Below are 14,453 nucleotides of genomic sequence, written 5' to 3' on the forward strand. Positions count from 1 at the left end.
CACTAACACTGGCACCCACAGTAAGTAGCTTATTGGTGATTTATCAAACATTTTTGGCAAATTTCAGCACTTTGCCTTGCTATCATAATGACAGTTTGCTGACATGTGTGCCATACCATTTTTCACACGTTGAGCTGAACTATTAAGTTGAATATCGAATACTGAGATCTTCCAATTAAAAGGCATGAAGACCTAATGACTGAGGAGAAATAATAGTTTAACCTAATTGAAACTGACTGTAGTACCACTGGTTATATTGCTATTTATTTTTTTTTATTTGCAGAGGTGTGGCCTTGTTTCTTTCACTTCTTGATTAGCTGGACTTTGAGGAAGTGTTTTGAAGGAAACCTGTAGCAGTATGCTCATTATGTCAAGATGCTTATTTTAACAATTGAAATAGGAAAAGGTCTAATACCATGTCCAGTACCACCTAACCAGAAGGTGTATATCATATTTTGATTGATTATTAATTTGATTTTTTTGTGGTATTTGAAATTTTTATTTGAAATATTTGTATATGGTTAAGGCAAACTCGATGATCCCCATGGACATCAAAGTATAAACAAAAGTGATGCAGTAAATTAATTATGCAAGTAGTGCTATAGAACGGGATGGGGAACATTTTTATATAAATATTATCAATTGCTATACCAACAATCCATGGCTGTTCAAATGGTAAGATAGAACACGTCTCATCCTAGACACATTATCCTCTACTTGGGGATGCTTGCTAAACTTTTGCAGCTTTTGACTTCCTTCCAGAAAGAAACACTTGTGTAAGACATCCTGTAAATGATTCTGCTATGTAGATACCTTGTTGATCCTGGTAGATTAGATGAAAGCTCCATTTTATTTTTCTTAGCTGTGGTCTCCATCTACTCGTTTTGGGGAATGTTGTGTGCGAAAATGGCGATTGACACTGATCGTAAAGTGTGATTTAAGGTTAAGGATCAGGTGACTACTGATGTTCAGGCTGTAAAATTGGTCATGTAAGACGCAATTAAAAGATGATCATCAGGAGAAGGGAACTGAAATGGCTATCAGTAGTACGTTGCTTGAATATGAGAAAAGGCATAACAAAAATGTGCATTATGATGTTACTTTTATGTTAGCATCATTTTTATTTGCTTTTTTCAAGGATCCCCTCTTAGTTAATTGTACATTTACTCACACGTTATAGTTTAATATGATATCTTATGTTTCAGGTTGGAGATATAGTGATGGTTAAGGAAGATGAAACATTTCCTTGTGATTTAATCTTCTTGTCATCAAGTAGAGAGGATGGAACATGTTTTGTTACGACTGCCAGCTTGGATGGGGAGTCCAGTCATAAGGTAAATTGACAAAGGTTTTTTGTAATAAAACGTGTTCTTATGAATTTCTGTTGCTGTGTATAAACCCAGGGAATGGAAATTAGTCACAGTTGTCATTAAAAAAAAAAAACTAGCAATAAATAAATTTGTCAACCTTTTTGATCTGCAGTGTTTATATTAAGAAATTCACTAAGTTCCTTTGAACTGATAAATTGTCAAACATTAGTGACATTTGCACTGCTACTAGTTTTATAAAATGGCAAGATTATAGGAAATAACATCAGTGTGTGTTGGAATTCAATACAATCTAATTACTTTTTTCTTGGCTTTGAGCCCTTCTGAAAATACATTTTGTTGGGAAATAAAATGACCCACATGATGTCTTGAAGTGCTACCAACATGCTGCAGTTGGTTATGATGAATTTTGAGTTACACTGTTCTCCATTTAATGTACAAGTACTCAAATATGACAAAAAACAGAATGTTACAGGAGAAGCAAAAGTAGTTACCTGACTAGCCCAGCAGTTTCTGTGTAGGATAGCCTTAGTGTTCTTGCTGACTGTTCTAAAAACAGTACACAGCTGTTGCAGGTAGTATGTTGGTAGAAGAATACATATAAAAAGCATTTTACACTTAATGTTGAATTTATGCAGTCTACTGCTTCACCATTTCTTAAGTATTTCAATGTAAGCAGATTTGGTAATGGTTAGACCAATAAAAATATGCATAAGCAGACAGTAGATATGTTTGACAGATAGATGATTGATGAATGCATTACTAAAAGGTCAGAGAGGTAAGTTGATGGATGGATATATATTTTTGAAAAGTTTTTTAAATCTCTTTACAGTAAGTCATTTGATCATACAGGATATCTTAGGAGGACATATGAATTAAATATGATCAGACATTTAATAACAAAAGTATATATAAGGCTAATGTAAGCAACAAAGATTAAAGTAACATAAATAATGATTAGCTGTCAGATGTTAAAAAGAAGCAAACAAATGTTAACATGCCTTTTGAAGACATGCCATTCTTCTGTGAGTTATTTTCTTGTACCATACATTTACTGAAACTAACTGTATAAATATAAATAAAGTTGCACCCTACCTTGGTTAAAGCCATTTATATAGTATCAGAGAGACTGTTTAAAGGAGCTGTAGTAGAATATGAAAAAAAAAACATGGAATTGGTGCATTTAGAAAATGATCTAGTAAAGGTTTTGTGGATTAAACATAAAAAAATACAAGTTTGTAAATGTTGATTCACCACACTTTGAACCAATATGATAATAAGCAATTAATGCCTGGGCGAGCTATGCATAAGCCGGTAGATTGGATGGGTGTCTTCTCTGCAATGTTGCCAGAAGAGTGAGTTGGAAACCATGGTTTCAGTCATGGATAACTGAGGGCAGTTGCATCAGCAGTGTGGAATAAACAACATTAAGGATATAGACTAGTGCAGGTGTAAGTCAAAAATGTTGATAAGCAAAACTGCTGACCAGATCCAGAGTATGTGTGGTAAATGTACTAGTCAGTAATTTTTACTGCAGGTAGACTTTTCTATCTAAGTAGCACAAGGTCTTATTTAATGTCTGATGAGAGACACTATGACTTTGTGAAGCCCTAAAGGTCAGATGTCTTGCACTGGACTAACTGCAACTTCAGAGGTCTGCACGTTCCACAGACTATTCAGTGGGCTTTACAACCCCCCCTCTCATTTATTTATTTTTTTTGTGAAATGAATATCCTTTAGTTCATTGCCCGTATACTAGCTAGTGACCATTTTATACACACACACAAGGTATTATTGCCACAGGTTTCCTAGTGGTCTAGTATTTTAAAATTACCTCCTCTGTATTGTACCTCATTGTTTCTTCCTATATTTTTTGATAACTTAATGGCATAATTCTCACACTGTGGTGTTTCTGCTTTTGTTGAATAAATCTCTGCCCTCGTCACAAAAGCTACTCCCCTTAAAGCATTATCATCTTATCTACTGGTCAAGTAACTGGAGGCACTGTAGTTGACATCCCTCCATCTCTTGAACTGTCCTGAGAGATGTATCCTATGTAACCTGCATAAAAATGTGGAAGACTTACAAATTTTGATTATAACAAACACAATTCCCTTTTGTGCTGCAGCTGTTTAAACTTCTACTCTGTGTTTCATCATTTAGGTGACAGGTTTGACTACTTGCACAAATTCAAAACTGGGCCAGATTTATTGTGTATAAACCTAGCTGAACATTTCAGGCAGCCTTAAAACATAGAATACCCAGGCAACATAAAGACTCTGGAACACAGTCTTTATGTAATACCTTTTATTGGACAAACATAGGTTTGCAATTACTCCAGCTTTCAAGTTGGCATGAGCACTTTGTCATGAGCTAGATAGCCATAGCCTAGGAAGGGAAGTATATCATTTATTTCCAAATGGCTTAAAATAAATCTTGAAAAATACTAGTGTGGAAAAAATGCAGATCATGCTATACTTTAGAGACAGACTGTGTGTGTGTGTGTGTGTGTGTGTGTGTGTGTATGTGTGTCTTTATGTGAAGTGTGTGTGTGTGTGTGTGTGTGTGTGTAAGGGAGAGAGAAAGAGAGACTATCACTGTAGAACAAGGTCATAAAATGCTATAAAAACGTTTGGTATGTTACATTACAGTTAGTGTTCATTTAGCAGAGAAGATAACACTCAGACTACGCTAACATTTAATGAGACAAAAAAAATCTCAAAATAAGAGATGTTGGAGATTAGTTAAATCCAGAGAAAGAAGTTAAAAAGTTGTAATTTGTAAGTTGTTTGTCTAAACAAGCAATCTTTTTGAGTTAGACATTTTGGTTAACAGAAAATATGAATTAGCGATACTGTCCAGTTAATGATCTTGAGAAAGGCAGGGACTACCAAGAGACTAAGATACATGGTTAGAATGTATGGATGTTGTATGCATTTAGTACACTACACAGACTGTGGTTTAGCTAACTGAAAGAAATAGAGAAAGGAGGAGGGAGAGAGAGAATGGTGGTGTTACGTTAGCCCAAGGTTCTAAAGAACAACAGAAGTGAGCAAAGTTTTGTTATGGCTTACTGACTTTTAAGTTATAGAATGCTGCCTTGTGTAAAAGTAATGTTTCTCTAGTAATGAGTGAAACATAAATGCTAAAATATAGACCCTGGTAATCTTAACAGCTACTGTTGATATTCTGAAATAGCAGTTTGAATTCAGAGTAAATTCATCATAAATCATAAATCTTGCATTACCAGGAAAAAATGTTACTTTTCAGTATACCTTATTTATGTTTGCGGTTAGTAGCTGAAAAGGAAAATGTGGGTACTATATTGCCTCATAAAAAACAGTGTCTAGGATTAGATCACTGACTGTCAGATTTTACAATTTAATTAACTAAATTTCCATTGTACTTTTCACAGGTGTGCAGAAATGCCCTTTAACAGCCATAACTGCCTTACCAGACTGGGGAAGTTGTGCTGACACTAATCTGCATGCCATTTTATTTGTAACTGTGTGTGTATGGGCATTCATCCTAGTTCTTGGTAATTGGCCTGTCTCTGCTACATAATATGTCTGTGGACATTTCCTGCATTTAATTAGGTAAACCACAATTTTGGAAGTGCATGTAAATGAACCTTGTACTTTGAAACTTCTGTTCTTTTGGAAGCTGTACAAATCATGTGACATGTTTTGCATCTTTAATGGTTGCAGGCATATCTGGTAAACATGTGACCTTCTTCTTTCTTCATTATTCTTACTGGGCAAACAGATGGACTGACTATACATCATGAGTCCAGTTCACTCACTCATTAACTGGTTATTTCAGTAATATATTTAGCTTGTCTACAACAACACAGCTAGACAGGCAGTCTACACCCCAGTCCTGTCCTAACCTCATACCAAAAAGGTCCATTTTTTTACTTGTATATATTTTGACATTCAAACTACAAGTCTTCTCTTTGTTCATACTGCATGTCGTTAAAGCTGCCGGACTGATTTATTCTTCTTTATGCCATGATATAGCCATTGGACTACTTTCTACATTGACTGTTACTGTTTATCCATTTTACCTTCTGTTTTAAGTAAGTATATGTTTTTCTTTTCTACTTTAAGCATTCAGATGTTCTTTGTGTTTCACTGTTGCAGTCATCACATTTGGGTTATCCCTGCTAGGGTAGCCCTCGGCCGGCCCGAATACCAGATGCATAGTATTTCTGTGTCGGTTGCTGTTGCTTTAGGACTGACATCAGGTCATCAGTAGTATAAAGTAAGGCAGCCGACGCCATAATATTAGTCTTTCTTGCCGCAGAGCCTGAAGCAGAAGCAGTTCACATGAGTGCCAGTCAGCCGCTACCCGAGTTTCGTCTTCCGAATTGAAGCTGAAGTCTTCTAAAGCTAAGTACCCTGTTGGGGATCCTTTTTTCTTGTACTAACTGATGTCAGAAAAAGTTAACAATTGTCTCGCCTGTGGAAAGCAAATACCACACCGAGAGTTTCATTCTTACTATGTCACTTGCTTGGGTCTAGACCACGACATGCCCACTGTCGGTTTTGTGCTTTGTTCAATGCCAGAACTATATGTCGTTAGGCCGTTATTGTAGCTAGATATTTTTCGCTTGCAGTCCTCAAATTCTGATATGGCTTTGGTAAGCCATCTGACAGCAGATCTTCCGAAAAACGTAAGGATAAAGACAGAGACAGATGGCACAGGTCCAAACCTACCGACAATGCTTTTGTTAAGCTAGTCGTCAGTTCTCCGGTCCTCAGTGAGGTACTTTTGCAGCCCCTGATGCCCGCTTTTGTGGATTCGCAGGCCACTACTGTGACCCTTTTGTAGTCCGGTATGCCGCGAAACTCTTTTTCGACTAAAGATCCTGTGGTTGTGTCTCCCTTGGATGCGTCCAAAGCCACTGAGCAGGCACTGGCTTCTGAGGAAGTACTTCACACTACCGATTCTCAACACAAACGAACGACTTCTTTCGCGTCTACCGTTCTTTTGAAAACTACCGAATTTCTAAGGCCCAGGGTACAAACCACACCCAAGAAACCGACGACCCAATCTCAGGCATCTGCTTCCTTGCCTCAGTCTCAAATGCTTAAAATGGCAGAAGACCTTATCGTGCTGATCAGGGGAAGCCAAGCTACCTCTTCCAAAAGAAAAAGAGATCTGTCCCCAGTAGTTTTGTCTGAACAGGAGTCTGAGGACTCTGATGCATCTGAATATGAAGACATGCAAACCCTCTCTGCTTATGAGGATTCTGATGCACCCAGAGGACTTTTCCTTTGGGGAAACCCTTCATACCTTAAGGGAGAATTTCCAATGGGAATGTCAAGACTACCCTCAGTCTAAAGGGAGACTCAGGGAACTCTTAGATCTTCCACAGCACAGACCCTTGGCCATTCCCCCAGTCCTAGATGTTGTGGACAATGTTTTCCTGGAATCCAGTTTGACTCCTGACACCCTCCCTCTGGGACCCAGAAAACCTGCCAGGTATTAGAGTCCCTGACTTACACAAATTTATTTTCAAAATTCCTACTGCTAACCCTGAGGTAATTTCTCAAGGGCCTAAAGGAATTAAAGCAACCTCTGCTAAGAATTCTACCCCCTCAGACAGGGATTCCTGAGCACTAGACAGATGGGGTAAAAAAGTATACATGCCTGCTACTCTTTCTATCAGAGCATTAAATTGCCAGTTCCATATGCTAAAATTTCAGCAACATACCATGAAACTCCTCAAACAAGAAGTGTCTGCCTTTCCTGCTTGTGCAGAATCTAAAGAATTACAAGAGTTAATGCATTCTGCAAGTCAAGTAACTAAGCACACCATACACTGTGGTTTTGATGCCCTAGAAGCTTTTTGCAGGGCAGCAGTCACCGGTTCTGTACTTAGAAGCATGCATGTCTAAAGGAACAGCCCTTGCCAGACCATGTTAAATCTAAATTGTTGGATGCACCCTTGCACAAAGACAACTTATTTGGCACTAAGGCAGAGGAGGTCTTAAAAAAGTTGGAAGAAAAAGCTAAATCTATGCAGAGAGTTCAGGATTTATTACAGGTCTAGCCACACAAGTTCAGCAGGCATTGCCCCTCCAAGCACTGGTCCTTTCCTGCTCCCACCAGATCAGTTCAGCCCAGACCCAGTGGAAGCAGATCCCCCAGACAGCAGCCACAGGGAATGCAGAGATCAAAACAGTATAATTCCTCCACTTCAAAAACAAGGAGTTATAAGCCACCTAGTCATGGTAAGAACTCACAATGACTCTCCTCCCCCACACTCTTCCAACTCCAAAAGGGTTCCCAGATCTACCTCCAAAACAGTGGGCAGAGGTGCAAAAGCAAGTCCTTTCCCTGCTCTCTATAAGGGCAATAGAGCACGTTCCTGCAGTACAGAAAGGCCAAGGTTTCTATTCCAGACGTATTCTGGTACCCAGAAAAGAGGGCATCTGGCACCCCATCCTCAATCTTTCCATTCTAAATACCTTCCTGTTGATACCAAAATTCAAAATGCTCACCCTCCGGCAACTGCTGCCTATGCTCTCCATGGATGCTTGGCTAGCCACCCTAGACCTAAAAGAGGCCTACCTCCACATTCCTATCAGGGAATTATGCAGGAAATACCTACATTTCAGGGCAGGATCTCTGCACTTTCAGTTCTCTGCACTTCCCTTTGGCTTATCTACTGCTCCCAGAGTTTTCACAAAATGTCCGGCTCCGGCCATTGCCTTTTGCAGACAAAGGAATATCCAAATTTGCCCATACCTAGATGACTGCCTAATTCAGGCAGACAGTCAGGAAAAGCTGCTCAAGCACCTGGCCTTTGTAAAGTCCCTACTGACCTCCCTAGGGTACACTGTCAATGAAAAGAAATCCAAACTAGTACCCACCCAAAGGATTATATTCCTGAGAGCAAGCCTGGACACAGCATCCCAGATGGCATTCCTTACATCAGAAAAACAAACTTACCGGACAGCCTACTTTTCTCAACTAGCCACCAGACCCCAGTTATCCTCAAGGAAAATCCTGCAAGCTCTGGGGTTCATGGCATCTTGCATTTTACTCATTCCATATGCCAGACTGCATATGAGGAAACCTCAGTGTTACCTAAAAAGCCTTTGATGTCAACAGTGTCAAGACCTGAAAACTCTTATACCCATGATACCTTGCCTCAGGAAAGATTTTCTTTGGTGGGCAGCAGCATGCTCCCACAACAAGGGACTACCTTTCTCACCACCCCCCGCCACTCATACTCTCACCACAGATGCATCAGACTATGCCTGGGGTGCACACTTAGATGGCAGGTGCATACAGGGCCAATGGAACCCACAACAAATCCTTCTGCACATCAAGCAAAAAAAGATGTTAGCTATCTAGCACGCATTGACAGCCTTCAGGCTCCTTCTCTCCCCAGGGGCTCTCCTGATCAAAACAGACAACACCACTGTGATGTGATGTATCAACAAGCAGGGAGGGACTCACTCCTACCCTCTATGCAGGCTGGCCATGACCCTTTGGCACACAGCCTCTGCCATGCAACCCTACCTATTTGCACAATTCCTGCCAGGTTCTCTAAACTCTCTGCAGACCACTTAAGCAGAAACCTTCTGGACCCACACGAGTGGCAGCTAGACAAAAGAACCTTCACCCTAATAACTCAGAAATGGGGCACCCCAAAGGTCGACCTATTTGCCTCAACACCAACCATCAGCTCAGCAAGTTCTGCACCAGGGAGCATCACTGCAGGGCTTGGAAAGTGGATGCCCTTTCCTTCCCCTGGGTCAATCTATCGGTCTACGGCTTTCCTCCACTACTGCTCATCACCAGGGTACTGCTGAAAATAAGGGAGGAAAAACCAAGGACAATTCTTATTGCTCCAGACTGGCCTTGCCAGCACTGGTACCCACTGCTGCGCAGCCTGTCTTCTCTGCCAAAATGGCATCTCACTCAGACCCCAACCCTCCTGACCCAGAGGGAAGGAGAATTCATGCATCCCCAATTGCAGACCCTCAGTTTGGCAGCCTGGCTTATACCCTAACCATTGATCAGTCTGCCAACCACAGTAAACAGGTTCTAGATGTTATACATGACGCCAGACGCCCTAGCACTAGAAAGTCTTAAGCTGACAAATGGAAAAGGTTCTGCACCTGGACTTAGGCTAAGGGAGCTGACTTGGCACAGCCCTCCCTCCCTCTCATCCTGACTTACTTAGCTGACCTGCTACACAGTGGTCTCTCCTTTTCCTCTATTAAAATTCATGCCTCTGCTATCTCTGTTCATTTCTCCACTGAGCAGCCCCTTTTCTCACACCCTCTGATCAAACAATTCCTAGGAGGGGCTAGCAACTTAAGGCCACCCAGAAGAGCACCTACCCCAGCTTGGGACCTTAACTTTGTGTTGGAAAAGCTCACCCTGCCCCCCTTCGAACCAGCATCTTCAGCAGAGTTAAAATTTCTCTCCTGGGAGACCGCTTTTCTTCTGGCCATCACTTCAGCCAGAGGAGTCTCCGAACTACAGGCACTCGTAACTGTGGTGCCCTTCATCATCTTCCATGCTGACATGGTTTCCCTCAAGACTAAATCATCCTTCATGCCCAAAGTGGTGTCCACTGTGGCTGTCAACCAAAACATTCATTTGCCCACCTTTTTCCCTAACCCACAGAACAAGGGGGAAAGGATCCTGTACTCTCTAGATGTGCACAGACAGCTCAGATTCTATCTAGACAGGACTAAATCATTCAAAAATTCTGATCAATTGCTGGTTAACTTTGCTGCAGGGGCAGAGGGCAAAACCATCTCCAAACAAACAATTTCCAAATGGATAGCACACTGCATCCATTTCTGTTACAAGCAAGACGGAAAGCCTTCCTCTAAGGGGGTCAGGACTCACTCCACCAGAGCAGCCTCCACATCTGCAGCTTTCCTTAGAGGAGTCCCCACCAGTGACATCCTGGAGGCTGCCACCCGGACATCTGTTCACACTTTCACCAAACATTACCACCTGCCTATCTTCTCCAAATCCAGGGCAGGCTTTGCCACTGCAGTCTTGCAGGGCATCCTAGCCAGCCCTTAGTCTCCTTGACTGCCTCCACCCTTTTCCTCAGCTTTGGGAATCGACCCAAATGTGATGACTGCAACAGTGAAACACAAAGAACATAGTACAATTGTGTACACTTACCATAAATGTAGATGTTCGAATGTATTCACTGTTGCAGTCCTGGTTTCCCTCCCTCCATCCCCCTCTTCTCTTCTCTCTCTCTCTCCTTACAAGGGACATTTTGGTATTTACTTTCCACTGGTGGGGTCTTCCACCATAACCTGGCTCCCACTTGGGGGCTCCTGACAGGGCAAGAAAAACTGGTGTAATGGCGTCGGCTGCCTTACTTTATACTACTGACAACCTGACATCAGTCCTGAAGCGACAGCAACCGACGGAGAAATACTACGACTCTGGTATTTGGGCCGGCCGAGGGCTACCCTGGCAGGGATAACCCAAATGTGATGACTGCAACAGTGAATACACTCGAACATCTATATTTATGGGTAAGTGTACACAACTGTACTTTTGGCCTGGTGTTCTGGGCATCTTGGATTGAAGTGTTGGTTTGATCCAAGTGCGATAAAGACAGATTACTCTAGGTTTTGGGTAACGTTTAACACCTGGGCTTTACATTTCACCAGTTTTTTTTTATTGGTTCGTTTGCTTCCTTGAATGATGCTTACTGTGCAGCTTGGCGTTCTCATCACATAAGACTCAAGAGGCCTGCATCACATGCAATCAGTGTTTTGTTTCTCTGTAAGGAGTTTCAAAATCAGAAAAGATTTTTTCCTACCTACCTGCTCGGTTCCAGTTGTGCTTTTAAACTTGGTGCCTTTTGAGTTGCCTGCCTCTACTGTATATTTAGCTTTACAAGCTCCTCCTAGTCTAATTTCATCTACTTATTCTACTGGATACTGAAAGATAATACCGAGAAGGCCCTCCCCTTAGACTCTTAAAGCTCAAGTTACCCTCTGTTTCATAACATCATACTCCCTTAGTGCACACTTAGGGTTGCCACTGCACCTTTCATTGTGGCCAAAACTGGAACAAGGTCACATCCTCAGACCTCCCATAATCCCCCCCCCCCACTTCCCACAAATTTTGTGGCATCACTGTTGCGTCAGATAAGGAGTGCCCTCTGTTTACATTTGAGATGCTTTTTTTCCTGTCGATTTACTATGCTTGTAAAAAAGCTTAGTAAATCTGGCATGTTAACAAACTCTGATACTCTTGTTTCTTTTTTCAAAACAGAAAATCAGAGTTTGTGCAGTGTTTTCCGGACTACTGGACAATCAGTTTGATTTCTTGATATCCCAGGAAAAAAAATAGGTAGGTGGCACCATTATATACACTGCAATATTCAGCATTTTAACTCCTTTTTTTTCTCCCTGTTTTACTTATAAAATCTGAAACATCTGGACTAGACTACCTTTCACTGGAAGGAGCAGAAAGTACTTCTGAGGAATCATCTCAGGATTATTGCTTCTGTTTTGCTCTTTGTGAGAGAAGTTGGACATTGTATCCTGAACTTCCAGTAATTACCAGTTACTGAAAATTGCTGCTTAGGACTCAGTTTAGGATTAGTGTTACTGCTTTGCTCCTGGTGTGAAAAAGAGCAGAGGGGCACTGATTCCTGCTGGTCTCTAATTGGACAGTGTGTACAAGACTTAAGTGAATGGCCTAAAGCAGTTTTGGTGAGAACTTCCTCAGGGCCTTTGTGCAACTTGACTTTCTGTTGTCTTTATCTGCTGTAGGCTATACCTATGGTATCTACCAAGAGAAGTCTGTAGCAAGTGTACTGAATCCATCAACATCTAGGTTAGTACTACTTCTCAAGAAATAGTGTGGGACAAGTGCTACTCTTGGATTCTGGTGAGAAAGATAACAAAGAATTGCTGATTCCTAGCTGCGTGCATCTGTGTTGAGACCAGTACTGTCCCTCACTGCTAGGCAGATAACACTTCCAGTAATGAGCTCTCCAAACCTCAGGTGATACTCCCATTTCATTCCACATTGGTAAGCTCTTAAAACCATTGACTTGAACTTTGACTGTCTCTGTAGCCAGCTTGGCTGAAATGGGTGTCCTGAGACAATGTAGCAATTGTTTAATGTTTACAGAATGTGAGCGATGTAATTATACAGTGTTATTGGATGCAAAGCTCTCATTGTCTCAGAGTGTCTCTACTCAAAAGCCCATAAGGCAAACCTCCACTAGATCCAACATCCTAGTCATAGGTGACTCCATAGTGAAACACACTGATGCACCACCCACCAGACTGAGTAAAGATAGGGTCACATTTTGTTGCTTAGTGCACTAAAGTCCTTGCACTACAAGTGCACATATGACACAGTTATAGTACATGTAGAAGGAAATGACTTGAGACATGCCAACCTGACTTGTATGATTCACATGATGGAGCTTTGGAATATGTGTCCGAAGCAGGTATAAACGAGAATTATGCCAAAATACAAACAAAAGATTATTGACTACAACAATTGGCTTAGCTTCTGGTGTCATTCAAGAGAGTCCAATAAATGTCATCCTGGGAGTAGATGGTAGATAGTCCTAACTACTTTGCGAAGGATGGCCTCCACCTGTATCCCCAAGGCTTTCTTATACTGGCCATAACCTTGCCCATCCATATAGTGCCTTTTATAAGTTCATAGGTTCATAGGTAGGTACTAGGCTATCTGCCCAAAGGCATTTATAAGCCTAGCCAGAATGTGTTGGCTTTCGCCGCCCACTTAGATTAGTTCCCTGTACCTCTGTCCAGCAGAGCCACTGAAGTGATCCCCGGGGTAAACTTTCTGTTTCCCATCCACTTGTCAAGGTTTCTCTTGAAGAGTGTTAGTGAGGAGCTCTGCCTAATGTAGATTGGAATGTTGTTCCAAAGCATGGGAAGTCTCTGTGACAGAGATCTATCCCTCCAGCACGTCCTATTTATTGTTGTGGTGAGGTTTAGATCCCAAGAGCGTGTGGCTCGAGGGGATAAGCTTTTCTTTAGGTGGAGCATGTCCATCAATTTTGGGTTGGACATGGCCTTTTATGTCAGGCAGAGATCACCTCTGAGTAGGCGGTATGCAACCGAGTACAGCTGGAGTTTTTTCAGTCGAGCTGCATAAGGCATCTGTTTGAGGCCAGTGATCCTCTTGGTGAGGTGCTTCTGTGGTCTTTCCAGCTGTTGCAGGTGTCTTGTAAGATACATCCCAAATGGGGCGTTGTACTCTATGATGGGTCTGATGAGCGATGAGTAGAGGGGCACAATGACCTCTTTTGATCTGGATGCGAACCCTTTTATGATAAGGTGTGCCACGTAGAAGGATTTTCTAACCACTTTGGCAATGTGATTATCAAAGGAGCGTTTACTATCTACTTGGGTCCCCAGATCCCTTATTACATCTTCTGTATTTAGGGGCCTACCACCTATGTGATAGTTTGTGGGTACTTTGTTTTTTATGCAATGTCATTCTTCAAAAGCTTTCACCTTCACAAAACAGAATCTGGATAACATAAAGGTATTGCTGCTCAATGCTAGGCATGTCAACGAAAAAAATCCACTTCTTGCAGGCACGGTTTATCCTAGAGTGTATTGTCACAGAGATGTGGTTCAAGACTGCTGAGTGCACCTCATCAGTGCATGGTTTCAACACCTACCACACCTTCAGACCAACTGCACTAGATGAAGGCACTAAAGGTGACAGAATCTCATCTCCAGGCTTGTTAGACAGGATAATGATGTGGCGCTCCTCCATAGCAAATGTACCATTAGCAAAAACCTTTATCCTATCATAGCTAACTATAGGAGCCCCTCTATGCCACCCTTGGCCTATACCCCCTCCCTGACTAGTATGGATTCCCTATTCATTTGGTCAAACAATCATTCTCCTAGGGAACTTCAACTACACCTCCATCAACTGGGAGACTTGTACATCCTGTAACATGTCTGCTCAGAGATTTCTGGACTTCATAAATGGAAACTGTCTAGACCATTTAGTCTGCACCCAAAATAGTGGAGACAAAATTCTGAACTTAGTCCTTAGCAATATATGACATTTATTAGCATTTGTTTACTGGGATTGTCCAACCTGGGACTA

General features: G+C 41.6%; 1 protein-coding gene across 6 annotated transcripts in view; it reads left to right on the plus strand.

Moving 5' to 3' along the window:
* The window catches only part of ATP11A (ATPase phospholipid transporting 11A), a 1,534,794-nt gene that overhangs the window by 817,848 nt on the left and 702,493 nt on the right, over positions 1 to 14,453 (plus strand). For all 6 annotated transcript variants that reach the window (XM_044072636.1, XM_044072632.1, XM_044072633.1 and 3 more), the window contains exon 6: positions 1,206 to 1,334. In XM_044072636.1, the coding sequence (XP_043928571.1) occupies positions 1,206 to 1,334 (129 nt within the window). The remainder of the gene's footprint in view (positions 1 to 1,205; positions 1,335 to 14,453) is intronic.

Source organism: Protopterus annectens, chromosome 5.part0, assembly GCF_019279795.1.
Source record: "Protopterus annectens isolate FY-2018-M chromosome 5.part0, PAN1.0, whole genome shotgun sequence".
NCBI classification, from domain to species: Eukaryota; Metazoa; Chordata; order Ceratodontiformes; family Protopteridae; genus Protopterus; species Protopterus annectens.